A 26,404-nucleotide genomic window follows, 5' to 3' on the forward strand; every position below is an offset into this window, starting at 1 on the left:
CATTTAGATTATGCCTCAAACCTTGGATCATCGTATGCGGCCATTCCAGCAAGGTCATTTGCTCAGTCAAATCCTGCATTTCCTTCGGCTTCCCCGGGGACAAACGTGAGTACAGAAGCATGTTCTCCACTGTCATAGTCATCATCAAAGCATTTGTGTCACCCGCTATTCCTGGGTGTAGAGGTGCAAAGGATGCTGGGATGAAGTTGGCACAGATGTGGCTTTGTGTAGGGCAGGAAACTGTGTCCTGTGGGCAGAGGTCAATGGGTGTTTTCTTCAGTCCAGCTAGCACTGAAACACACACACACAAAACTGACATGCGTTGTTAAAATCGGAAGCACACATAGACTTTCTAGCATTCAGCATTGGTCTAAGGGGGAAAAAAGGTTTGAGCTTTTGTATGTATGTGTGTGTGTAAGACTTTTTGCTATTTTATTCATGTGGATTATTTCCTATGATGGGTGATTCTGGAAGTTGAACCAGAAAGAGAAAATGTGTTTGAAAGTAAGGACCATGCAGTGATGGGATTTGTTGGCCCCTTGGGGAAATAGTTGCTTCTGTGAAATCCTTGTTTTTAGTGGTGTTTTCATTTCTTTCTGTCTACAACATGCTCTCCAGTCCCTCAAAACTCAAAAGCTTCATTCCCCCTTTGCCTACTTATTGTGATAATTTCCCTTTCCTCTTGGTTTTTCTGTTTGGTCACCACATGTAGCCTCTTCCCCCAGAAGCTTCTACTCCAGCACATGTGGAGGGAGGTGGGAGAGGCAGAACCAGAACCGACTGTGCAACAAAATGTGTGGCCCAGCCCTGCCAGAGGGCGCGTGTCTGTGTGTTCGTGGCCATGCCTGGATTTCTTTCAGTTTGTGGTGAGCAGTTGTAGCCTCTTTCTCCTCATGCAACGAGTGAGCACGAGCTCGAGTGCCATCCCCTCCATGTGTGGGGGTGTTCATGCAGAGCTTCGGAAGGGCAGGCTGAGAAGTGTAGGCGTTAGGCCCCCCCGGGGATGAGTGAGTGGGGAGGCCTGCCTGGGCAGAGATTTCTGTTTGCGTGTGTCTGGCTGTGTGTGATGTTTAACGGGATAAGCGCCCTGAGACAGAGCTCTGAGCTGGAAGCCCACGCACGTTTTGGTGAAAGAGAATTTTCCCTCTCTGCGCTCACCGCGCTGAGGGCCACGCCCAATCGGTGCAGCTTTGGGTCAGTCCCGGGAGGGTAGTAAGGCCTGTCATTTGTCTTTGACCTTGTGTCTGGACAGGGGTGTGGGCGGCTCCAGCACCACCCCCACCCCGGCATCTGTTTCCCACTGTGGTGTGTCTGTGCCCAAAACCCTGCTCTGAGATCTTAGCACGGAGGGGAAGGGGACTGTGACCAGATGGGCAGGCAGTGAGAGGTGGGCCAGGGATCTGGGCAGGGAAAGAGAGCCGATGTCCACTGAGCCCTTTGTAAAGGGGAAGGGACTGAGCGGCAGAGGAGAAGTGAGAGCAGGACGACTCCCCTGCGTGTGTCCCGTGCCGCAACCCCACCCTCTGGCACTGACCAGGGAACAAGAAGCCCTTTCTTGCGGATGTGGAGCCAAGAGACCTGAGTTCAAACCCTACTCTGGAGCACACAGGCTCACTGGCTGCGGGCAAGTCACTTCATTACGCTGAGGCTCCCTTTCAAATGGGGACAATAACTCCCCTAATAAAGACTTTTGAAAGTAAAGCAAACAGCTGCGTTCTTACCAGACTTGTGTAATTGACCGTTTTGATGATGCCTCAAATCTCGGAACACTCACCCCATCCGAGCAGAGCCTCCTGATGGGTGTTCAGAGCCCAAAGGTGGGAGCGAGGCTGAGGGCAGACCAAAGCGGTCACGAGGACTGAACGTGACATGGATGGACAGTGACGTGCTAGCCGCACAGTGTGTAAGAAGCACCGATGGCTGTTACTAAGCAGCAAATCCTTTTAACCGCTTGTGGGAACCTATCCTGTCCCAGGCCACGTCGTCACGTGACTGCCCCACAGCCATGGCCGGCCCAGGGGAGAACCCCCTGTGACCTCGGGCAAGTCTCAGTATGTGGTGTTTCTCCTGCACAGATCTGTCTGGTGATTCCTGTGGTCATGTCTGCTTCCTCTAGAGACATGGCCAGGCTCCCGTGGAAGCACTCTTCTTCCTCATGCCACAGGCACAAGCGATCTGATGATGTGTGTTGATAATGATTCACGATAATTCGTGTTAATACTCGGAAGCTCTGAGTGCAGCTTCCTCCAAACGCCTGGAGATGGGAGCTCATCCGGCTTGAGCCTGAGGAGGAGCAACACAAGGAACACTTTGCTTTCTGCACCGGCAGCCAGCAGGAGATGGGGACCTCAGGGCATTGTAGGCTGATGCTGATGACGATGGCTAACATTTATACAGTGCTTCCTAATTTCTTAGCATCTTCGTTTGTATTTTCTCATTTAATCCAGACAGCCCTGTGAGGTGGGGAAACCAAGGCACAGAGAGACTAAGTGCTTTGCTTAAAGTCTTATAGCTGATGGCTTTAATGGAAGTGCTGGGATTTGAACCCAGGTGACCTGACTCTAGATGCCTCCCTTGTAACCATCAAGCCCTGCTGCTGCCTTTTGAGGGTTTCTGAGTTTCCTTCCTTGCTATGAGTCTCTCTTTAGTGAGCCCACTCCTCTCCCCTCTATCCACTTCCACTCTACACGCTGCTCAGCGGGATCTGAATCTGCCTTGAGGATGGCAGTGACTTCTCGGGCCTCAGCTAGACATCAGCCATGGAGCAAGGCAAGGAGACCAGTGAGACCTGGCACCCGAATTCTGTACTGTGACAGTGTCCCCCAAGATGAGCTGTTTGGAGACATTTTCTACAGATCCAGTGAAGGGGAGAGTCGTCACCTGACTGGTCTTATAAGTTCTGTGAGGTCTTGTTCGTCACATGAGCCTTCCCCAGGACACCTAGGGGACAAGAACAATGGCTGCCCCAACCAGTCCCTGTATCATCAGTGCCTGGATGGGCACATTCTTCTACCTGATTCTGGTCCGTCGAATGCACTTGTGTCTGTCTTTAGGAGAACTGGAAATACACGAATACTGACATTTGAAGAGAAGCTGAGAAGTGAAGAGCTGATTAATTGGCTACAGAAAGATACTTTGCAAGGCTCGGTTAAGTAGCAGGGGAGTCCTTCGGAGAAATTATTGATTCTTTTTTCTGCCTACAAGTCCCGACCTCCAAAGATAAACGAATACATCAAAGGGTAATTACTCTGTTACCAAAAGACACTTTGTGAGGCTGGAGGAGTGGCCAGTGGGCTCCTTTTGCATATACATCTCTACTCTTTTTTCTGCTTGCATAATTCATACTCTTTGTGAAAATTCAAATGGATAAGAAATATTTCATGAGGACAGGGAAAATTCCTCCATTATCCGCCTCCCAGCCCTCATACAAAACCCATAAAAGCTTTGATGCATTTTTCCTCCAGAAATGTGTTCTGGTTCTGTGCCGGGCTTTTTCGGTCCCATTCTACTTACAGACATCTTTTCAGAAACGCATTTGGTTGAGTAAAGCCAGAAAGAGCCAGGACTCCACCATTATAATATTTGTAGAGCAAAGAGCAGTTGCTGTCTCTAAAGCTCCCTGTTTTCAAGCAGGAAAACAAATCGACCCAGGGCTTTGGGAATGAGCTTTTAGAAGGTCTCTGCACTGCTACAAAATCTAAAAGCACCCAAAAACCCATCGACCACCTCCATCAACCCTAGTCTTGGCTGAATGTACGCTTCCGTCAGCTCCGTGGGGAGTGTGAGCCTTTCATTTCCGTGTTTATTGTTGACAGAGATGGGGCACTAAACTGACAGTTGTATGCTGGGGGGAGGGGGGGACTTGTGTCTGTCCCTGCCACCCCAGGGTCCCCAGAGAGTGGTTTTCACTTTCACTTACGCTTTGCCATTTGACAGAGCAGAGGCACTTTATCCTTGGCTGCCTGAGTCGTCATAAACAGAGTAATCAGGTTTCTGGAAGGGGCCACTGGGGCCTTCTCAGGCTGTAAATAGTTTTCTCGTGCTTGCCCAAGATGCACTTTGCTTGCTGACTGTCCACATAAAATGGCATTGCCATTTTCACAGCCACCTTGGAGTTTATTTAGTGCTGGTGCTACAGATGGGCTTCCCTAGCCTAGGAGGACAGACATCATTTTCATGTTTTCTTTCTCACTGGGACCCTGAACACTAGAAAACTTGTATAAATCAGGAAACTGAGGCACAGGGAAACATAAATGTTTGTGGAAGGCCAGAGGTTTAAGTCATAGGTTGCCCCTCAGATGGCTGGATGTTTCTAGAACTTCTCTCTGTCTATCCATTCTGGCCTTCCTGGTCCATGGCTCAGATCACTGTTGTCTCCTGACTTCCATCCAGAGAAACATGAAGAGCAGTAATTGATGTGGCAAATGATACCGGCCCTTCCCCCACGATTCCGGCTCTGTCATTGCTCTCCTCCCCTTGTGCATTTTCAAAGAGCAAAGAGCGAGAGGGAAACAGGACACCTGAATGGGTTTTGTTTTCTGGGTTTGTTTCCTTTTCTTTTTACAAATCTTAAGTATTTTTCTTGTTGCAAAAGTAGTACAAACATGGTATAAGAAATCCAAACAATAACAGAAATATTTAAAAAATGGAAAATCTTAGGGGCGCCTGGGTGGCTCAGTCGGTTAAGCGTCCGACTTCGGCTCAGGTCATGATATCGCAGTGTGAGTTCGAGCCCCGCGTCAGGCTCTGTGCTGACAGCTCAGAGCCTGGAGCCTGCTTCAGATGATATGTCTCCCTCTCTCTCTGCCCCTCCCCTGCTCATGCTCTGTCTCTCTCTCTGTCAAAAATAAATAAACGTTAAAAAAATTTTTCTTAAAAAAATGGAAAATCTAGCCGTATAGAGAGAATTGACTGTCTTATACTATTTATCTCTAGCTGGTGTACATGTCCATGTTTAACTTTTAAAAGTATAGGGGCACCTGGGTGACTCAGTCAGTTAAGTGTTCCAATTCTTTTTTTTTTTTAAGTTTATTTATTTTGAGAGAAGAGAGAACACAAGCAGGGGAGGGGCAGAGAGAGGGAGCGAGAGAATCCCAAGTAGGCTCTGTGCTATCAGCTTGGAGCCCGATGTGGGGCTTGATCCCATGAACCATGAGATCATCACCTGAGCCGAAATCAAGAGTCAGATGCTCCAGGTGCCCCGGGGTCTCACTCTTGATTTTGACTCAGGTCATGATCTCACGGTTGGTGAGGCCTGAGTTAGACTCTGCACTGGCAGCAAGGAGCCTGCTTAGAATTCTCTCTCTTTCCCTCTCTGTCTGCTCCTCATCTGCTCACGCTGTCTCTGTCTCTCTCAAAATAAATAAACTTAAAAACGTGTTTTAAGAAGTATTTTTGTAAAAATCATTTAATGCCACATAATGTTGTGCAACTTGGTTCTTTTTATTTAAACAAGCTCTCAATACATATTTTAATTGATATTTCTATCTCTTTCCATTTCTAAACGTAAAACTCTCTCTTATGCTGTAACATTACTACTGTGTACACTTACCTTGATTTATCAAGTCTACGATTGATCGATTTTTCTGCGGGACCAGAGTTGTAATCACAAATCTGCCACTATTTAGTTGCCTACAGTTTGAGCGCCTTAGCTTCTCCTAAGCATCATAGGGTAGGATTCTGTGACTTTAAAGTTTACAGGGACATGGGGCGCCTGGGTGGCGCAGTCGGTTAAGCGTCCGACTTCAGCCAGGTCACGATCTCGCGGTCCGTGAGTTCGAGCCCCGCGTCGGGCTCTGGGCTGACGGCTCAGAGCCTGGAGCCTGTTTCCGATTCTGTGTCTGCCTCTCTCTCTGCCCCTCCCCTGTTCATGCTCTGTCTCTCTCTGTCCCAAAAATAAATAAACGTTGAAAAAAAAAATTTTTTAAAAAAAAGTTTACAGGGACATTGAAGTTACCTGGCAGGTGCACCACCCAAAGCCTGTAGGCAAGTCTGGCACCAGTAAAAGTAGCTAGATGTACTTCAAGTCAAAGCTGGTATGCTTTATGAAATATATGAAAGTGTCAATAAAGACATCAGTGTCTACCCTCCCAAGTTAAGCCAAGATCCATAGCTATTCAGCCCATGTCCATTTACTATCTGCATAACATGTTCAAAATCAGTACCGTGAGGAATAAATATTTGCCCTGTGACTGTCTTTAGGTGTGTTTAGCACAAAACCAGAGACTGTGTGCCAGGTGAAATTAGGTCACACCTGAAAGGGATCACGCTGGACCACAGAAATTGTTTATTGAAGATCCAATCTACACTTCGTTGTCCTAGGAGGAACTTTGAGAGACTACTCTCACCCCAAAGGCCAGTTTCCCTAAGCCACATTTTCATTGCAACTTTGTGAGTTATTTGAACTGAGTCTCCTCTTTGAACTCATCTACAAAGCCTGTTCCCACCTGCACCAGAGGGTATTGAAAGGTCTCAGAATGTTCCTATACAAACTGTTTGCTGCTTTCACCTTCCCATCTGTTTATAAAAGATTGAGTGAGTTGGGAGGTCTGGGACCCAGCCGCATGAACCATTAGAAGCAGCATCTGGTTTTAAATAAGTGGCCCCAGCAAGTGAAAATGTACAGCCCAGTCCCCTGATTGCACATGGGGGCATTCCAGGTCTGTGCCAGCCTGCATGCTAACTGAAATGTCCCCCCAGCCTGGGAAAGGATTACTGTCCCTTTGGGTTAGTTGTTAGGACTTTGGTTACAACCCCCGACACCTTAGCTCTCTTGGAGATTCTACTCTAGGCTGGAAAGTTTCAAATGCACCTGTCACATACGTGCCTCCCAGGCAGAACAGTGAGTGGGATGTCAACAGAGCCCATCAACACCTCACATCAAAAATTCAAGTTGGCCAGGTCTTAAACGATATTCTCTAAACCCATCTACTCTTCTGTCCCATAGCACAGCTTTTAAAATACATTTTTTGTAACTTTTAATAGAGTTCAGATTTACAGAAAAGTTGCAAGAGAGGTATACCTTTTGCCCAGATCCACTATTCCTTTACTTTTGGAATATGTAAAGTATGCCCTTTACATTTATTCTGTTTCTGTCTCTCTCTGTTGTCCTTATGTTCACCCATCTTTTTCTGTCCGTCCATCCATCCGTCCATCCATCCATCTAATCAACGATGTGTTTTTCCTGAACCATTGGAGACAGTGTACCTCTTCATGCCTAACTATGTCAGCATGAATTTCAACACAGACTTTCTCTTACATAATGACAGTATAGTTGCATTTTTTTTTTTCTCAGTCTAGGAGCATTGTAGCACATCCTTTCACTGTTGAGGGAAACAAAGAGACATATGTTTTAAGGAACCTGCTGGAGGCCAGGCATTGCACCAAGGCAGTTTGCTTACATTGTGTGCCATTTTTGTCTTCTAAAGGGTCCTGTGGAATCAATTTTTATTTTCCCTGCTTGATAGATAAGCAAACTCAGGCTTGGAAAAATTCACTTACTTGCTCAGGGTTAGTCACTGGGCAACAGACGCAGATCCAGGTCTGTCTGAGGCTCTCACTGCCATGGTACTGGTGCCAAGAGCCTTAAGGCTCAGACTCGCTGTGTGTCTGTCCTCATAGAGGCACCAGGCCTGCATCTTTAGTTCATCTCAATATATCATCTCAGCTCTTCTAGGAGCTGCAAACACAGAGACATTCAGGGAGCGGGAGGGCTTATCAGCAAGGTACTCACTGCTTGGAGCTGATCTTGAGCTCTATAAAGTTGAGACCACCCCCCAACACAGGCATGTTTTTAAGATGAACATGGTTGTGAACGTATGCATGCTGAACAGCCGATCACATAGAGAAGGAAGACAAAAACATTATATTCACTGGGACAGGGAGTGGGGAAGACACAGGTTTTCTGCTTATGCCCATCACAGTTGGGGAAGGTTATCATTGTCCTAGGTCCTAGGCAAGCCTTTGGCAAGGCTTCTGGGAGGAGTGAAATTGTAGAACTTAGAGCCACACAAACGTGGATATTTCACATCCGGAAAGGACTCTAGACATATAGGCTACCTCCCTCATTCCAGACCCTGAGAAATAAGTTTGTCCCTGTCATGCACCCAACCAGTGGCCAAGCTGGGACTCGAATCCAGGTCTTCCGTCTCCCACTACATCAGGAAGCCGCAAGCTTTTTACAGCCCATCCCCTTCATCATTGACTCCTACCTACCTCAAGCAGCCACTGCCCTGCGTTCCATGTCTGGAAAAGTACTGTATCTGCCAAAGAAAGTACTTATATTAATGAGTAATTAACTCATTAACTCATTTTTATTAATCAAAACCACAGACATACCAATCAGACTTTCTCATCAGCTTAAGATCTAACCAGGATTACCATATTGATAGGAGAAAGAGACTCAACTCAGGTTTTTTAAATGTCAAAAATCATAACCCTCCCCCCCCACCGCCCCCACTGAAATATTGTTACCCTCAAAGACCCTTAAGGAAGTATTAGAGAGGGGGCGCCTGGGTGGCTCAATCGGTTAAGCGTCCAACTTCGGCTCAGGTCATGATCTCGCGGTCCGTGAGTTCGAGCCCCGCATCGGGTTCTGTGCTGACAGCTCAGAGCCTGGAGCCTGTTTCAGATTCTGTGTCTCCCTCTCTCTGACCCTCCCCTGTTCATGCTCTGTCTCTCTCTGTCTCAAAAATAAATAAACGTTAAAAAAAAAATTAAAAAAAAAAAAAAGGAAGTGTTAGAGAACCCAGGCTGGAAATCAATGTACAGCATCGTGCTGCATGCTCAAAGGCACTCAGGGTCATCCGTGCCCCCAGTGGACAAATTTTGCTCTAACTGTCCACCTGAAGACCTCATTCTCCTTTATACTCCTCTCCCCACTCCTCTCCCTCCCTCCTTTTCTGCCTCATCATTCAGATCTGCCATAGGGCATAAGGCAAATAATAGCCACGTTTATGTAAACAATCCCAAGAATAGATTAGAATGATTATACAAGTAACTGGACACCTTTTGTGAATCAAACATGATTTTGAACCTAATTGAGTTTAACAAAAAAGTATTTTAGATCAATGACAGAGAAGAACGTAGACCAAACTATCCTAAATCAAATATTTGTGAAAGAATATAACACATAAATGTTTCTTTTTCTGGCTGGATAGGGTCTTTCACCCGCCCTGAAGCCAGACACCACGGAAACAATTAACATAGTTTCAAGATTTTCATTTCATGGGTCGCTTAGAAAGTGATAAACATCTGGTTGAAATGAAGAAGCTGCTGGTGGTCTTTGGAGGCACTTGGCCTCTACCCTGAGCCAGCATTTTGCGAACCTATGACCCATGTACACATCGCCAGTTGAGAAGCTCCTAATTAGTATAATTAACTGTGAGGATACAAAAAGTCTCATGGTTCTTTGATATTAAGTGACAGCCAGGGAATTAATAAAATCCAGCTTCTATGTCTGATTAAAAATCTTGGGAGAAGAAAGTGCTCATGAAACGTACTTTTAAGATTTAAATGTAGGGGCACCTGGGGGGCTCAGTCAGTTAAGCATCAGGCTCTTGGTTTCGGCTCAGGTCATGATCTCATGGTTCGTGATATTGAGCCCTGCGTCAGGCTCTGTGCTATCAGGGCAGAGCCTGCTTGGGATTCTCTCTTTCCTCTCTCTGCCCCTCCCCTGCTCACATGGTCTCTCTCTCAAAACAAATAAACATTAAACATTTTTAAATAAATAAAGCTAAAATAAAATTGAAGTGTAAACCTTTTTTTTTAAAATAAAGATCTTGTCTTTACATGATCATCTCTACACCCAACATGGAGCCCGAACTCACAACCCAGAGATCAAGAGTCACTTGCTCCACCACCTGAGCCTGCCAGGCACCCCGTGTGTAAACCTTCATTTGAGACCCATTCATTTAGGACCTAACAACGTCTGCAGCATGAATTCCTCTTGAGCTTTATCATTGCCCTGGATCTTGGGGGTTAGCTTTGGCAAGGCTTCTGGGAGGAGTGAAGAGGGTGAGAGGGTGCTTACTTTGCAGGAGGCATGTTCCACCACCCAGCAGCTCGGATACAAGCCTCTTGAATTGCTCCTTCAGGCTGCAGGAGATAGTGAGAGAGGTGCTGGCCTCTGTGATGGTCACTAAGCAACTGGACAGGCAAGGAGAGGGCACAGCCCAGAATGGCCCTGTGGTTCTGTGTGTCTCCCCTGTCGGTCAAGCACGACTTGGCCCAGGCCGATCACAGCAAAGTCACATGAGGCAGAAACGTGCTCAGCCGGCCTGTTGATAAATTCAGATGACCAGCCCCTTGGCCCTGCTTCAGAGCTCGGCTGGGTCTGTGTCTTTGTGTAGACCACTCACCCTAATGAGAGGCAAACATCCTCCTGTCATCCCTGGAGAAGGGGTCAGTCCCCGGGAGCCAGGCTCAGGCTCAAAGTCTGACATCTTACGGGGAGTTCTGTCTGCACTCCGTGGAGGCCCAGGGCTGATCTGGGAACTGCCTGGGCCACACACCAAATCCCGTTCCTCTTTGGGAAAGCGCCTGACCTCTGTACACCACAGAGGGGCAGGTCTGCAAGGGGCACTTGGGTTTCTCCAATGCAACGTTGAGCCATGAAAGGAAATTCTTATTGACTCTAATTGTCCTCAGCCCAGATGAGACAAATGACAGCTTCTTGCGAGGGAATTACCCAAGTATTAGCCTTGCTAGGGATGAGACCCACATCAAATGTAATTACATGTTGAAGTTCACTTTATGTTAGAAAATGGTGATCATGCAGTTGTAGGCTATGCTATTAGAATATGTTTCAGGTTTGGAAAATTGCATCCTTCTCTTCCACACTGGATTGGCTTATGGTTACTAATTCTTGAACCTCCTGGAGACTTCCAGTCTGATTAAGGTTTGCACAGACCAAACAGACATACTTCCTCCCTCCCAGAGCTTTGATTTGGCCCAGGTCATGGCTTCCAAACTGTGTTCTTTAGGACTGCTGGCTGGTGGTAGTGGCAGGGTGCCGGACCCCAGAGTTTGTCTACAGCAGCTGCTCTTATTTGTGAAATATATTGGGCTGCTGGAGGAAAGGATTCCATGGCTAACAAAGTTGTGAGAGCCACTGCCCTGAATCACAGGTTGTTGTCATGAATGTCTATAGATAAGGTCCCCAAAATGCTTGCTGTGCTCCTTTTTCTCTAGTCAAACAACATGAGGTATATAAAAAAGTGTTAAAAACATCTTTCCCCATATTCCCTTCCAGTTCTGTTCTTTGAAGACAACTAGTGTTGACAGGTTGATATGTATCCTGCCCGGCCTGCCTTTCTCTGTCTGTGCTGATATCCTTAACAAATTTTTCATTGTGAAAAATTTCAAACATACAGAACAATAGACACTAGAATAATTTATCCCTTGTATATTCCTTCCCCGACTCCAATAATTATTAAAACTTTATAACACTTGTCTTATCTATCTCTTTCTCATATATTCTGATTTTTTGTTTTGTTTTAAAAAAAAATGGCATTGTACTGCGCGTGCTGCCTGGCAGCTTGTTTTTTACTTAATCATTTTTTTTAACGTTTATTTGTTTTTGAGAGAGAGAGAGAAAGCGTAAGTGGGAGAGAGCCAGAAAGAGGGAGACAGAGGATCTGCAGCAGGATGTGGGGCTCAAACTCACGACCCGTGAGATCATGACCTGAGCTAAAATCAAGAGTTGGTGCTTAACCGATTGAGCCCTCCAGGCACCCCACTTACTTAACCATTTTTAAAATTATTCCTTATCGGTTCATTTACCTCTGCCTTTCAGTGGCTCTGTAGTTTTCCGGTACTTGAACCATCATTTACTCAAACACTCCCCTAGTCTTGGACATCCAGGCTGTCTCCAGAATGGTTTTGCCACCTTATAAGTAACAGCAATATCCTTGTGCATAGGTTTTTATATATTGGTGCATTTATTTCTGTAGGATAGATTTCCCAAAAGTGGGATGGCAAGATCATGGGCTATCTATACTTTAAGTTCCATTAAATATTGCTAAAGTATATTCTCAAGAGATCATAGCTGAACAGCTTCCCCACAGTGACACATGGATAAGCCCATGTCTTCATATCTTTGACGGCCCTGGAAGTGATTGCTCATTAAACTGTTGCAAATCTTGGGGCACCTAAGGTGGCTCAGTTGGTTGAGCATCTGACTTCAGCTCAGGTCACGATCTCACGGTTTGTGGGTCCGAGCCCTGCGTTGGGGCCTGTGCTGACCACTTGCTTGGAGCCTGGAGCCTGCTTCAAATTCTGTGTCTCCTTCTCTCTCTGCCCATCCCCCGCTGGTGCTCTGTCTCACTCGGTCTCTCAAAAATAAACAAATGTAAAAAAAAAAAAAAATTAAACTGTTGCAAATCTTTTCTATAAAGGGGTGGCATAAAATTGATATTTTGTATGTGTCTGTCAGTGGGTTCTTTTTCTGCATTAATTTCGGAAATTATATCCCTGCAATCATTATTTGGGGGAAGATGGCCATTAGAAACATCCGGAATAGAGGGCCAGAGAGAAGTGTCTTTTGAAGACCAGCCTCTGCTCTTTGTTCCCATCAGTTTGCACAGCGGAAAACGGGTGCTGGCCGCGTGGTGCACATCTGCAATCTCCCTGAAGGAAGCTGCACGGAAAATGATGTCATTAACCTGGGGCTGCCTTTTGGAAAGGTCACTAATTACATCCTCATGAAATCTACTAATCAGGTAGGTCTGGGCAATTTCACATTGGTATGTACCAGACAGACCCCCACATGGGTGGAGGGGAACTGTATAATTTTTTTTAAAGAAGCTGTTCTTAAAGAGGTAATACACAGCTGGCCTCTTGCTGGGACAGCACAGAGGTTTTTGGTGGTGGTGGTGTTTTGTCTACACTTGTCTCATTTTACTCTTCTTGTGATGGGTACGGGCCTTTGTGAGTTGCTTAGAGGTAAGGCGGTACTTCAGAGTGAGGTACTCCTTAACACAGAAAAGCTAACTGGCCCCCAAAATAGAAATCCATGGACATGAGTCTTTTCACTGTTATGAACCCCCTGAGCTAATGCTAGAAGCTTCTGATATCTGAGGGCCTGTATTTGGAGTGAGCCAACAGCTAACTGGGAACAGGTTTTTTTCACAGATCTTTGGTGTTAACACCAGAGGCCCTTGGGTCTCATAGCAGGAGAGTGGGTGGGAATTGATGGGTGCCTGGTAAGTCTCAAGGACAAAGAACCCTTAACCTGTGGGGATTGACTGAGAACTTGAGGGTTAATATGGTTGTCTTCACTTCTAAAGTTAAAGGAGGAGTTTATACCGAGAAATGGTCAGAAATAAGAATTTTTAAAAAATATTTTATCTTTTGTTAATAAATATTTTTATTTTATGAACGAGAGGAACAGACATAGAAGTCCTTTTCTTGATTAAGGCATGAACTTTAGAGACTCAGAGCCACATCAGATCATCAGTGGTCTTTCTCCATCAACGTGGGCTTAGACTACTCACTTAGTCTCTTTGTTCTGACTATTTTGGGTAAATGTACAAAATTCAGCTTGCAACACTAATGCAGTGGGAGTCACCGAATTAGTATTATTCCCATTTGACAGTTGAGAGCTGGAGGTGCTAAAATGTTTGCATCAAGAAAGAGGCACTTAGAAAACTGGGTGGAAGAATCTGAAATAAAACGCTAAAGAATCTTGACTTGTTCATCTCCCACACATCTGCCATAGACTGTGACAGCAGGGAAAAGCATCTCTGAAATTCAAAAACAAATGTGGGTGAAGGATGGAGAACCAGCTTGGTTAACCCACTCAGATCAAGGAATCAGGAGTATAGGGGCTCACAGAGAGGGCTCTCTTGTCACAGACCACTTTTCCTTTCCAACATCAAGGGACCAGATCAGTGCACCAATCAGTTTAGTACAAATGAAACGAATCTAAGAAACGATGACAGTGAACCGCTGCAGCAGCTATTGGGGTAAACCAGCAGGTCAGTCAAAACAGTCTATTTAGAAGCTCTCTGGAGACACTGATTGAATGCCAAAGCCTGGTTCTTTGTGTTTTATCAGAACAGTTAAATAAAGAGGAAAAATGCTGTGGAGATATAACTGAGGGTTTTCTTCTCTCTGTAATTCAAAAAGGCATGGCCTTCTTTCAAGCCTCGGGAGCCCCTGAGTTGTTTACTATTTTTCTTTCTTTGCAAAGAAAGTGAGAGTTCAAATACCCATGGCTGTGTCTCTGTCTTCTGCCATCATCATGACAAAATAGCACATTTTGCAGGGGTCAGCCCAAGGTCACTTGTACAACAGACCCACTGTCCCCCCTATTACTCCTAAGGGTACTGTGGGTTAATGGACCCTCCCATCCCAGGGGGACTCCTGTGGCATGATATAGCACAGGATGGACATACATAATTTAAGAATCATTGGTAACCATGGGGATCCGGGGAGGCGCCATCCTATAATGAACCTTTGGGTGAGGTTAATAAATAGGTCTCTTTGAACAGATGGGATCAAAGAGAGCTCTTTTTTCTTTTTATTGAGGTATAAAGTATATATTCTAAAGTGTATTCACTTTTCTACATGTGTACCCCTACGTAATTACCACACAGGTCAAGAGAGAGAACATTTCCAGAACCTCAGAAGGTTTCCTCATGCTCCTCCCAGTCAGCACCTCACCCCCGCCCCAGAGGGGAGCTCAGCCCCAGCTTCTATCAGCATTGATTCGTTTTGCCTATTCTTGAACTTCGTAGACACAGAATTATACCTGGTACTGAATTTTGTTGAAGACCATACAAGTCAACTTGAGTATATGTCCTTCCATTTTTCCCTAGGCCTTTTTAGAGATGGCTTACACAGAAGCTGCCCAGGCCATGGTCCAGTATTACCAAGAAAAATCTGCCATGATCAATGGTGAGAAGTTGCTCATTCGGATGTCCAAGAGATACAAGGAATTGCAGCTGAAGGTAAAGCATTTTCTGACTGTTCAGTCATTCAGCAAGCATCAGCCGAGCATCTCCTTGTCGGGCACTGGCCTAAGTGCTGGCGGGAAGGAGAGGACAAGGAAAGGTCCTCAAATTGCCCATTGCCTTTGGGGATATCACGTGGGAAGTCCAGCCATTATAATGTGGAATGCTTATTGAGGTGAGTACAAAATGCAAAGGGATTTTAGGGACAGGATGACTAGCTACCTGGGACCCAAGGAGGATTCTGCAGGGGAAGTCTTGAAGGATGAAACAAGAAAGGGAAGGTGGTTGCATTTCAGAGGTGGGAGCTCTGAGTATAACCTCCTGAATAGGACTCCCTTTTCTGTACTGAACTACGGGTCTTCAGTAATTTTCACTTCCTCTCTCACTACTGCCCTGCCTTGATCTCTTATTCTCTCCTCCATCCTCTATAATTATATCTTAAGCCCCATAGAAATCCTCCTAAGCAACACATGACTGAATTGGCCACTGTCAGAATGACTATCAGGGATGAATTCAGATAATTCCAAACAGGGCTTTTGCTTGTTTGTTTTAGCTTATTCTACATTTCTCTTTTCTTTTCTCTTTCCTTTCCTTTCCTTTCCTTTCCTTTCCTTTCCTTTCCTTTCCTTTCCCTTTCCTTTTCTTTTCCCTTTTCCTTTCTTCTTGCTCTATTGTGAAGTATAACATATATTCAGAAAAATGACTAATTATGTATTGTATAGTTTTAAAAGTAGTAATGATTGAAATCCCATAAATCCCATAAAACCACCCCCAAAGTCAAGAAATAAGACACCGGCGGCACCCAGAAGCCCCTCTGAGTCCCTCCTCAAGCTTTACCCCTCCCTCTCCACTCTCCTGACTTGGAGGATGATCATTTCTTTGCTTTTCCTTACAGCTCTACAACCCACTTATGCCTCCCTTAAGGTGATTGTTTAGTTTTGCCTATTTTTGAACTTTACATGAATGGAATTATACTCTTTGTGTTCTTTCATTCAACATCTGCCATCCATGCTGGGTGTGTCTATTTATTTTCATCGTTATGTAAATTTCCATTGTCCGACTATAAATTTATCTATATGTTCCACTGTCTGTGGACATTTGGGCTGTTTCCAGTGTTAGGGTATTAGGGACAAGGTTACCGTGAACACTCTTGAACACGGTATCCTGGTACACGGGTACACGAGCATATAACTAGGGGCACGTACATAACTGGGAGTGGAATTGCTGGATCTCAAGGCATGCCTACCCTGAACTTTGCTAGGTAATAGTAGCAAGCTCTTTTCAAAATTAGTTGTCCTAGATTTACATTCCTCCTAGTGTCAGGGTGTTCAGTGGCCTGCATTCTTGCTAACATTTCGTTATCTGGCATTTTAAGTTTTGCCTGTCTTGGGAGAGTATAATGGTTTATCATGGTTTTATTTTTTATTTTCCGGATTACTAATTGAGGTTGAGCCCCTTTTCCTATGTTCGTTGGCTATTCCATTTGGGTCTTCTGTGGTGGAAAGTTTCTTCTAGGGTCATTTGCCCATGCTTGTCTTTAGATTGTGTCTTCTTAATGGTTTCCAGGAAGGAGTTCACTTAACTGGAGCACTTAGTCCCTTTGGATTTATTGTAACTATTGCTATGTATGTATTTTTTTTTTTTTAATTTTAGAGAGAAAGAGAGAATGTGAGTGGAGGAGAGGGACAGAGGGAGAGAGACAGAGAATCTTAAGCAGGCTCTGTGCTCAGCACAGAGCCTGATGTGGGGCTCAGTCCCACAGCCCTGGGGTCATGACGTGAGCGAAATCAAGAATCCAATGCCAACCAACTGAGCCACCCATGTGCCTCATATTTATATTTCAATCTACTTGTCATTTTGTGCTTTCTACTGTCCCATTTTAATAGGGGTCTTCCAGTTTGCTTCAGCTTATTCCATATTTACATAGGGTCCAGTTGGTTAAGACCCACAGCCCATAATCAGCCTTCAAGGTTGAAGGCAGAAGACAGAGGCTCAGTGGTTGTTGCTAGGATCTGACAAGTCCACGTACGTACATGGTAATGTGTCAGCCTGTTGTCAGTTGCCAGTCTTGATTCAGCTTTGCTTGCAATTATTGCTTCTGAAGATCCTTCACCAACAATTCTAGCAGAACCTGGTTTTTGTTTGTTTGGTTGGTTGGGTTTTGTTTTGTTTTTTTTTTTTTTTCTGGCGAATGCAAGCATGTTGCTTTTCTCAACAAATCAAAGGTCCTATCCCATTATGTATCCAGCCAAAGTTTCTGTTCTCCTGGATTCTCCTCTGGAGGCTAAAATTGAATTTCTGCACTGAATTCCCAGTGGATCTTTGGTGTCTAAATGAGATGTGGTTGTAAGAATCTAATTCGGATGAACAGCACTACTCAGCTTTTTAAATTAAGGTACTGAGGCACTGCAGTACTTACTGAGGGAAATAGTTCAGGATGGTGCAAACACCATGTGTTAAAGAGATCACGTGGTCAAGGTCTGCATTCAGCAGATGTTCACTGCGTGCCCACTGGACCAGGCACCATGGTTATAGACATAGCAAGCTTGTGGAGGAGCTCACAGAGTGGTGTGAGGAAGAAAGGGAAAACCATTGACAACCATGTGACCTATTTCAGACTGGAGGGTGGTGGTGCAGCCTAGATTTTACCCCTTCCTGCTTTGAGGAGCTTGAACAAGGTGCTTTACATCTGTGAACCTTAGGTGCCGGATCAGTAAAGGACTCCACCTTGAGTTCTTCGGTTTTAAGCACTTTTTTTTTCCATGTATTATCTCTTTGAGTCTTGCAATCACCTTCCCCTATGAGGTGTGTAGGGTGGATAATAGCAGTAACTATAACAGTACAACAATAATAACAAGAATAACATACCTTTATTCGAGTCCTGGTACTCTGGGTCAAGTCACGTGCCCAACACCTTATATATGTTATCTTCTGTAATCCTGACATCAGTCCTGTCAGACAGGTATTATCTCGGTTTTATAGGTAAGGAAACCGAGGCTCATAGAAGTTCAGTAACTTGCACAAGCTCATAGCTGCTGGAAGATCCATGATTAAAACCTAGGACTGTTTTGGTTTTGCACAATATCTACACTTCTATATTGTGTTAGTAGGGTCTCCATTGTCCATGTGAGAAATCAGGTAATTTGCTTATGGTCACCCAGCTAGTAAGCAGCAGGTAGTATTCTAACAGGGCTTCTCAAACTTTAATGTGCATACAAGTCACTTACAGGTCTTGTTAAGATTTCTGATTCAGTAGATCTGGGGCAGGGCTGTGATTCTGCCTTTCCAACAAGCTCCCAGGAGATGTTGCAATGTGTCTAGAACACATTAACTACCCTTTAGGAAGGATTTTCTGCTCCCAAACTGTCACAATGCCTCTAATAGAAAGCATATCAAAACCTACTTTAACTACATAGCAATGCATGCATCATGGCCCTTAGGTTGACATAAGCCAGCTAGGACTTTCTCTGTAGGTGACAGAAATTTGTCTCATGTAAGCTCATCAACTAAAGTAAGGAAAGAAATTTATTGGCTCATGTAAATGAAAAGTCCAGGAGTAACCCTGGCTGCGGCTGCGGGCACAGCTGCATTTAGGGCCTAAGTGATATCATTAGGACTTGGCTTTTCTGCACTCTGCCTTCTGTTCACTTTGCGTTATTTTGGGGTCCCCCTGGATGGCCCCCGGCTCCAGCCTCTAGGTGGCGTGGTGGCTTCATTGACTTCAGCAGCTCTGGCCTCCCGTTTCCTTCAACAACAGAGCCAGAGTTTTTCCTAGTAGCTTCCTCGTAAGTGCTGAGAGGCCTTGTCTGTGCTCGAGCTAGTTTGGGACACATGTCCTTACCTGAACCAATCTCTGTGGCCAGGGAAGGCCTTGCTGTGACTGGCCAGGCCTGTGTCACCCCAGAGCAGAGGTGGAAAAGGGGAAATGGCCTTCTAGGGAGGTAGACAGCAAAACACTGTATCCATATGTGTCTCTGGGCCCAAGGGGCCACCGCTTGAGGTCCCACCAGGGTTTGCAGAGGTGGGGGGAAATTTTGATTGGTCTTTTTCCTCTAACTTTACCTTTTGCTCACCAGGCAAAGTGCAGGGAGAGAAAAGAGAGATTTAAGGTATCTCTCATCTCCTGTCTTGAATATTTCCTCATGCTGATAATCGTGTCTCTCTATACACTCTTTGCGGCAAAGGCTCTATTCCTCAGGGCATTTGGGTAAGAACCTTTCACATAACATGTATCCAGCAAATGCATGGAATGAATGAGGAAGAGTAAATCTGAAGGAACAATAAAAAGTGAGTTTTCCTTCCTGCAGACCCAGACAAGAAGGATGAGCTATTTTCTGGGTTGTTCCATAGAGACTTCTCCAGAATCATAGTGTCTCACATGCAGAAGGGAACTTAGGATAGTTTAAACCAGTGTCTCCCAGTCGTCAGGGGAGTTTTCAGGTTGTTTGGAGCAGAGGTTTCCCTCTACTGAGGTTTCGTGTCAGTAGATTCAGGGTGGGATTGAGGGTCCCAGGCAGTTTGGCGGCAGAGGGCTTGGTTTCAGGGCCACTGGTCTTGCCAGCTTCCCTGCCACAGAGGGGGTCTCTGGCCCTGAGAAGCAGTTGTGTGTGTTCCTGTGGTGCTCACAGGAAGATTAAATCAGCAGACGGTGACTGATTTCATGTAAGATATGGTGCTGAGAGCTACAGCTGATAGGAGGCTTGGTCCTCACTTGGGGAGAGTTTGCTGTGTAACCGAAGAGGCAAATTATTCTTGTGGAAATTATACAAGACTTAAGCGAGTGCATCAGTTTGGGAGCTCCTAGAAGTTCAGTGGCAAAAGCCAGTATGACTTGGTTGTATAAAGAAGGGAAAGATTACTGAGCAGGTCCTTCAAGGATGAGGAGAGTCAGATAAACTGAGAGGGTGTCCAGGCAAAAGGAGTCAGGTGAGGACGGAAGCAGACCCTGGAAAGCACAGTAATGTTGAAAACTGTCAGGGCTGCTGGGACAGGGTCTGGCAATGACAAGTTAAGGGCTCATCTGGAAAGTTTCAGCATCTTCACAGGACTCTTGAGGCATGGCCTAGAAAACAGCCACAGAGGGTTCAGAGGGTGTGAAACCCTCCAACACCTCCTTTTATGTCGGCCCAGTACCTGTGGCCTTTATCAGCCTAGTCTGCTGTGCCCTGAGGCTATTGGTGGATGCCAGATGGGCCTCATTATCTGAACTTTATAGGTGGAGAAAGGGAGCCTCCCACAGACAACGAGACTTGACCCCAGATCACTCAGGCAGCTAGAGGCCAAGCAGAGCTGTTCTTCCTGGGTTGAGATTCTCAAGGTGAGGTACATCCCCTTGAGTATGCCAGCACTTCCCTGGAACAGCATGGGGCTTGGCCTCTCACCCTTGTCTTAAACAGAGCAAGATGTGTTGACCAGAAGCACCATGGATGGTTCCCTATGGTGTTATTGAGCCATATCAGTGTCCTCATAGAATGGATGAGAAGATATTATGTCTGAGATCTGCTTCAGAATATTCTATGGGGTGGGGAAAGGGTTCGGGTACAGATGAACTAGGTTGGTCAGAATTGTTGACAATGGAAATGGAGTCATGGGGGTTCAACATACCATTCTGTGTGCTTTTGCATATATTTAAAATGTTCTACAATAAAGAGGTACCCAAAATGTCGGGGCCCCTCCATTCAGCATTATGCTCACACTCCTCATTCCCTGGATTAAACTTCTTCTTCCTCTAAAAAGGTATTTTTTTCCCCTTGGGTGGACCGGGCAATGGACCCAAGTCCTCTCTGTTTCCCTTTGGTATTTGCATGGCTGTCTCTGGTCTGATGATGACCTCTCTGACTTTGCCTAGAAACCCGGGAAAACGGTGGCTGCCATCATCCAGGACATGCATTCCCAGAGGGAGAGGGACATGTTCCGGGAAGCAGACAGGTGAGGCCCCAGCTCTGGGCATCATGGAGGATTCTGGGCAGCTGGGACACTCTCTTGTCTCTCATTCTTACGGGTATTGAGTCACACTGTGCCCTGCCCTTGCCCCGTCCATCAGCCTTTCTGGGCCCTACTTTTCCACATGCCGGATGCCGTCCAGAACTGCTGCGCAGGTTAAGCCTCAGGAAAATGCAAGATGGTAGGCTTCCTCTCATCTGCACCTCCTTGTTAGAAAGGAATATAGAAGGGATTCTGTTGATATTTGGCCCTTTGGGGCAAGGCTACACTCTGCTAAAAAACCTTAAAGTCAGTGTGTGTGTGTGTGTGTGTGTGTGTGTGTGTGTGTGTGTGTGTTCTATTTAGACCCAGCTGTTGGCTTTTCATGAGCTGAATGTAGATATAGGAACAGAAATGTAGGTGAACCCCCCAAAAGTAGTGACTTGCCCAGTCACCTACTCTGAACATTGAATGCATTCAGTTTTCCAACTCCTTTCTTCCGACTGAAATTGGGACCGTGTCAAGTTGGGGGTACAAGTTTCCCCCTGTCGCTGCCCTACGAAAACAGCCCTTGTGGAGAGCCAAGGTGGAGACCACAGGAGCCAGCACTTGGCCTGCACTTTCCATGGTTCTACCTGGGGCTGCCACAGATAGTGCTCTCACCAGGCTGGGTCCAGGCTGTTTCCCCATTGATGGTCAAGGCAGCCTGGTCCTAGGGAGCCACCTCTGGGTGTCCCCTGGTAAGTGAGGGCTGTCTGGTTTTTCTGTATTTGGAAACCAAACGAAAATTGCCCATTCTTTTAGAATAATGGGTACATGATTAACTAGATCTGCTTAATCACCAAACAATCCCCAGAGAGAGAGGCTGGGGAGTGTGTGTGTGTGTGTGTGTGTGTGTCTTTGTATGTACCTAGCTGCTTAGGTTTGGGATCCCCATTTATTTGTTTGGGTTTTTTTTAAATGGTTGGTTGGCGTTTTTTTAAAGATGCATTTAAAGGCGGATCATGCTTCCCACAGTTCTTCAGCAGAGCGTCTGAAAGAACTAGGTCTTGCTCTGAATCTTAGGCAGATTGAGAATCCCTTTTCTGGGATTCAGTCCCCTCATCTGAAACACAAGCAGGTCAGAGCTCTAAGGTTCCCTCCAGCCCTAAAGTTCCCTCCTAGTTCTTTAGTTTTGGAATCTCTGAGCCTGCCCTCCTCACTCTTGTCCCCCCCAGTAATTAGCATCCTTCTACTATGCCCAAGACCTGAACAAACTGAGATGAGAAACAAACAAGAAAAATGGAGGCCAAGAGGTTGCCTTCATTACGGTAAAAGTCAGGTGGAGTTGTGGCTTTGGTCTTGTAGTCGAGACGCTGGCTAATTGAACCCCAGGGTCAGGCAGCCTTGCCTACCAGGCTAGACCAGGGCAACCACTGCCTTCCCCCCCACCACACACACACACACATCCAGAGGGAGAGTTGCCTGTCCCCTGAGCTTAGCTTCCTTCCAAGAGGAAGAAAGATGGAGTTGAGCCTAACCAGTCCAGTTATTTATCCCAGTTCCCAGAAGCAGAATGAGTAAAAGGGCAGAGACAGCCAGGACTGTACTCTGGGAAAATCCTCCTCCTTAGAAGCCAGAGGGGAGGAAAAGCTTTCTCCTGCACCACTCTCTGTGCTGGCTGTGCGGTTGTGGTGAAGAGTGTATGGCCACATGGGGTTAGTGCACAGTATGTCCACTGGGCATATCTGTGCATGGGGGCAGGGGACGTGCAGATCATAAAACACACTCCTTGGCTCCTTCACAGATACGGCCCAGAAAGGCCACGGTCTCGCAGTCCGGTGAGCCGGTCACTGTCCCCGAGGTCCCACACGCCGAGCTTCACCTCCTGCAGCTCTTCCCACAGCCCTCTGGGCCCCACCCGCACCGACTGGGGCAACAGCCGGGACTTGTGGGAGCACTCGCCCTATGCCAGAAGGGAGGAAGAGCGAGACTCGAGCCCCTGGAGGGAGAATGGAGAGGACAAGAGGGACAGGGCAGACGCGTGGCCACATGATCGCAAACACTACCCCTGGCAACTGGACAAAGCGGAGTTAGATGAGCGGCTGGAAGGAGGGAGGGGCCACCGAGAAAAGCACCCAAGGCCCGGGTCCCCCAGCCCGCTGCACTCCGCCTCGGGCTACAAAAGCCGAGAAGACAGCTACTACCGGAAGGAGCCCAAAGGCAAATCGGACAAGTATGTAAAGCAGCAGCAGGAAGCTCCCGGGAGGTCCAGGAGGAAAGAGGAGGCCAGGCTGCGGGAGAGCAGACACCCCCACCCCGAGGACTCAGGCAAGGAAGACGGGCTGGAGCCGAAGGTCACTAGGGCCCCTGAGAGCGTCAAGTCTAAGCAGAGTGAGAAAAACAGAACCAAGAGACCTGATAGAGACCAAGAAGGAGCTGATGATAGAAAAGAAAGCAGAATGGCGGGGAATGAGGTAACGATGCAATCTCTTCCCCAGGTAAGGAGAGGCAGGTTCCCGAGGACAGTAATATTAATATGATGATGATGAACATTTATTTATTGAATGAATGGAACACTCATTGGATGTTTACTCTGTGCCAGGCACTGTACTAAACACTTTGTCTCAGTCAAGTTATTTAATCTTGCCAGCAACTGTATGAGGTAATAATGGTAATAATACTATTATTGCTATAGATAAGGAAACTGAGGCACAGAGAGCTTAAGGGAGTTGTCCAAGGACACACGGTCAGGAAATGACAGAGCGATCGGGCTCCAAATCCCTTGGTGCGTGGCTACCTTTACTAGAAGTTAGGCAGCGACATGACATGATGCAAAGGCCGTCTGTGGACCCGTGTGCCCGGAGCGGAGGCGCCCTGCGGTGTCGCGGACTCTGCTCAGGGAGATTAGGTCTTTGGTCTGCTCCATTCTTTCTCCTGCCAAAAGCATCTGCCGACCCTGGGGCTTCAATGAGAGGTGGTAAAGGAGAAGCAGCCACCACCCACTACGTGACACTGGGTGCCCAGGGCTTGGAGTGCCTCCCTAGACACTGTCCAGTGTTTTACTTCCACTGTAATAAAAAGGCTCGGCAGTTGGCTGGCACCTTTCATCCAAGCGTCTGGAAGGGCTTATAACCTGCTATATAACTTCGGTTCACACAGTGAGCCGCGAGGACTCTGGGTACAAAATTTACATCCTGACTTGGTTTATACTTCCTCCTTTCCCAAAACCACCTACATTTAAGTAGGAGTGGGATCGTGGAGGTCGGGGAGGGGGTGCTTCATAAGGAACTCAATTTAAAAAACCCTACGTGCCTGTCTGCTAGTTTGATTCAGGAGTTAGTGACAGTGACTAAGTTGAAATAAGGAGCCCAGTTCTCAAGGCCATGGTCGCTGAAGAGTCACGCTTTTGTTCACTACTGCATTCACTCCTATATGCATTGGTGGGAGGCCACTTTGACAGGTAGCGTGCCAGGCACAGGGGGTCCAAAGGTGAAGGGGACATGGTCCAGGCTGTAGTGGAGACCAAGGTCTAATGGTAGAAGGAGAGCTACCAAAAGTGATTTACGGTCAGTGGGACCCATACTGGAGTGGAGTAGCGGATGGGCTGTTCTGTGGGCGTTACTTCTGCACCAGGAGAGGAGGAAAACAGCACAGAGGAGGTGACATTTGGCCAGGCATGGAAAGTGGGGACAAAAGCAATTTGGGAAGCAGCAAAGGCAAAAGTGAGAAAAGAAGACTGTTTTCAAGAACCTAGAGATACTCAGCATGGCGGTGTCTTTAGGGCATATTAAAGAATAATGTTTTTAAACAGTAAAACCCTGGCTCTTGTGCAAACATAAAATGAATACATGTCAAAGATGTTATTTAACCCACTAATTAACGAGGGATCCGTAAGATGTAAAAGCTGGGTCAAAGGAGAAGCCAAAGAACAGGCAACACGGAAAGGCAATTGAGAACGCTGAAATGAATTTGCTAAGAGACGTAAAGCCTTTTCCACGGGAAGCCAGCTGCATCTCCAGCAGCTAAAATTGCATCTCTAGGAACAAGAATCATTTGCACTACGACCCGTCTTCTGTAGTTTGCAGGGTTATAAAATAGTTCCAGATAACAAAAGGCCCCAACTCCTAAGGATGGGACACCCCGGAAAGGGTGTGCTGGACAGCTAACTGCCCAGCGGTCCGTGGAAAGAACACCCTGTTGTCTTTTCGCCCATCTCAAAGTCAGCCACGGTTTTTCCTGACTGGCACAGCAGGGGTTGCTCAGGAGGTGAGATTAGGGACCTGGGTGTGGTGGGTCCACAGAGGCCTTTCTGTGCCTTGCTGAGGACTTGAACTGGATCCCGAGGACCTGTGAACCAGAGGGTGTTTTTAAGAAGTGTGTCTACACCTGGAGGTACCTAAGGGGCTGGTGATGGGTCAGTGCCTCCAAAGAGTCACAGAGGGACAGAGAGCAGCAGCCCCTTGAGCCAAGGGCTCAAGCCTGGGCCTCATACACACGCCAGCAGCCCAGCCCCCTGTGTCCCCATGGCAAAGTGATGGAGCTGCCCCTTCACAAGCCTACCCACATTTCTGAGACTCTTCTTCAGTCTCGGTATTGTTCCTACTATTTCACCCACCTGCTTTCATCGGTTTGCCCATTTAAGCTGACACATGCTATGGGTCATCCCCAGAGCCCTGTTGCAAAAAAAAAGATGCCCAGAAAGCCCCATGGGTTTCCACAAATTCTGTCTCTTTAATTGGTTCTGCCTCTAATAGCCCTAGAGTGGAGTTGGTGGGGACTTGGGGTCCCCAATGGATTGTTTCTGTGGGTTTGGGAGCCAGGAAGCCCCAAACCCTTTTTTTGATGGAATATCAGTAGCATAGACTTTCCCTCACTGATCTCCAAGTGTATATAACAATCTTGAAAACGACCCAAATCCTCCAGGGCTGCCCCAGGAGTCAGATAACAGGCAGTGACTGAACTTGGAGACGGAAGACAGCTTGGCTGAGGACGGTGTCCTTGCCTTCTTCTAACATACCAGACACCTCCCACCACAGGGTCTTTACACATGTTCACCTGCCTGAGACCCCTCCCCTGCCAAAGTCACGTGGCTCCTTCCTCCCCACCTTTCACTTGTTGTTCTGCTCCCCCCCCCCCCAAGTTTATTCCTGGAGACAAATCCCACAACATAAAACCACAGTGTCCCAACTCACTTGTCTTCCTTCCTTGCCAAACTCTCCTAGGTCCAACCTGTCCCCTGGTCTGTCTTTATTTTATTTAGTGTCTGTCTCCTACAGCCTCCAAACATAACCTCCACAAGGGCAGGAATTTTTGTCTGCTGTGCTCACTGCTATGTCCCCAGTCCCGAAATCAGGGCTTGACACAGAGTGGGTGCCCAGTAAGTATTTGCTGAAGGAAAAAAGGAATGACTGACCCAGACTCTGGAGACAAAGGCCTGGCTTCTGAGAACCAGGTCACTCCCTGTTCTTCTGGGCCTCAATTTTCTCATTGGTGAGATGGGTGTGATCACAGGGCTGTCATAGGGCTTTAATGAGCTTGTGCTCATT

The 26,404-nt window shown here is 46.6% G+C and overlaps 1 protein-coding gene across 1 annotated transcript in view; it reads left to right on the forward strand.

The window, feature by feature from the left end:
* The window catches only part of RBM20 (RNA binding motif protein 20), a 193,364-nt gene that overhangs the window by 147,736 nt on the left and 19,224 nt on the right, over positions 1 to 26,404 (forward strand). The window contains exons 5-9 of the mRNA XM_047072711.1: positions 8 to 105; positions 12,576 to 12,719; positions 14,820 to 14,951; positions 20,803 to 20,882; positions 22,663 to 23,332. Coding sequence (XP_046928667.1) covers positions 8 to 105; positions 12,576 to 12,719; positions 14,820 to 14,951; positions 20,803 to 20,882; positions 22,663 to 23,332 — 1,124 coding nt within the window. The remainder of the gene's footprint in view (positions 1 to 7; positions 106 to 12,575; positions 12,720 to 14,819; positions 14,952 to 20,802; positions 20,883 to 22,662; positions 23,333 to 26,404) is intronic.

The sequence above is a fragment of the Lynx rufus genome, unplaced genomic scaffold, assembly GCF_022079265.1.
Source record: "Lynx rufus isolate CCGP_SWC_20201006 ecotype Redwood Valley unplaced genomic scaffold, mLynRuf1.p SCAF_11, whole genome shotgun sequence".
Taxonomy (NCBI): Eukaryota; Metazoa; Chordata; class Mammalia; order Carnivora; family Felidae; genus Lynx; species Lynx rufus.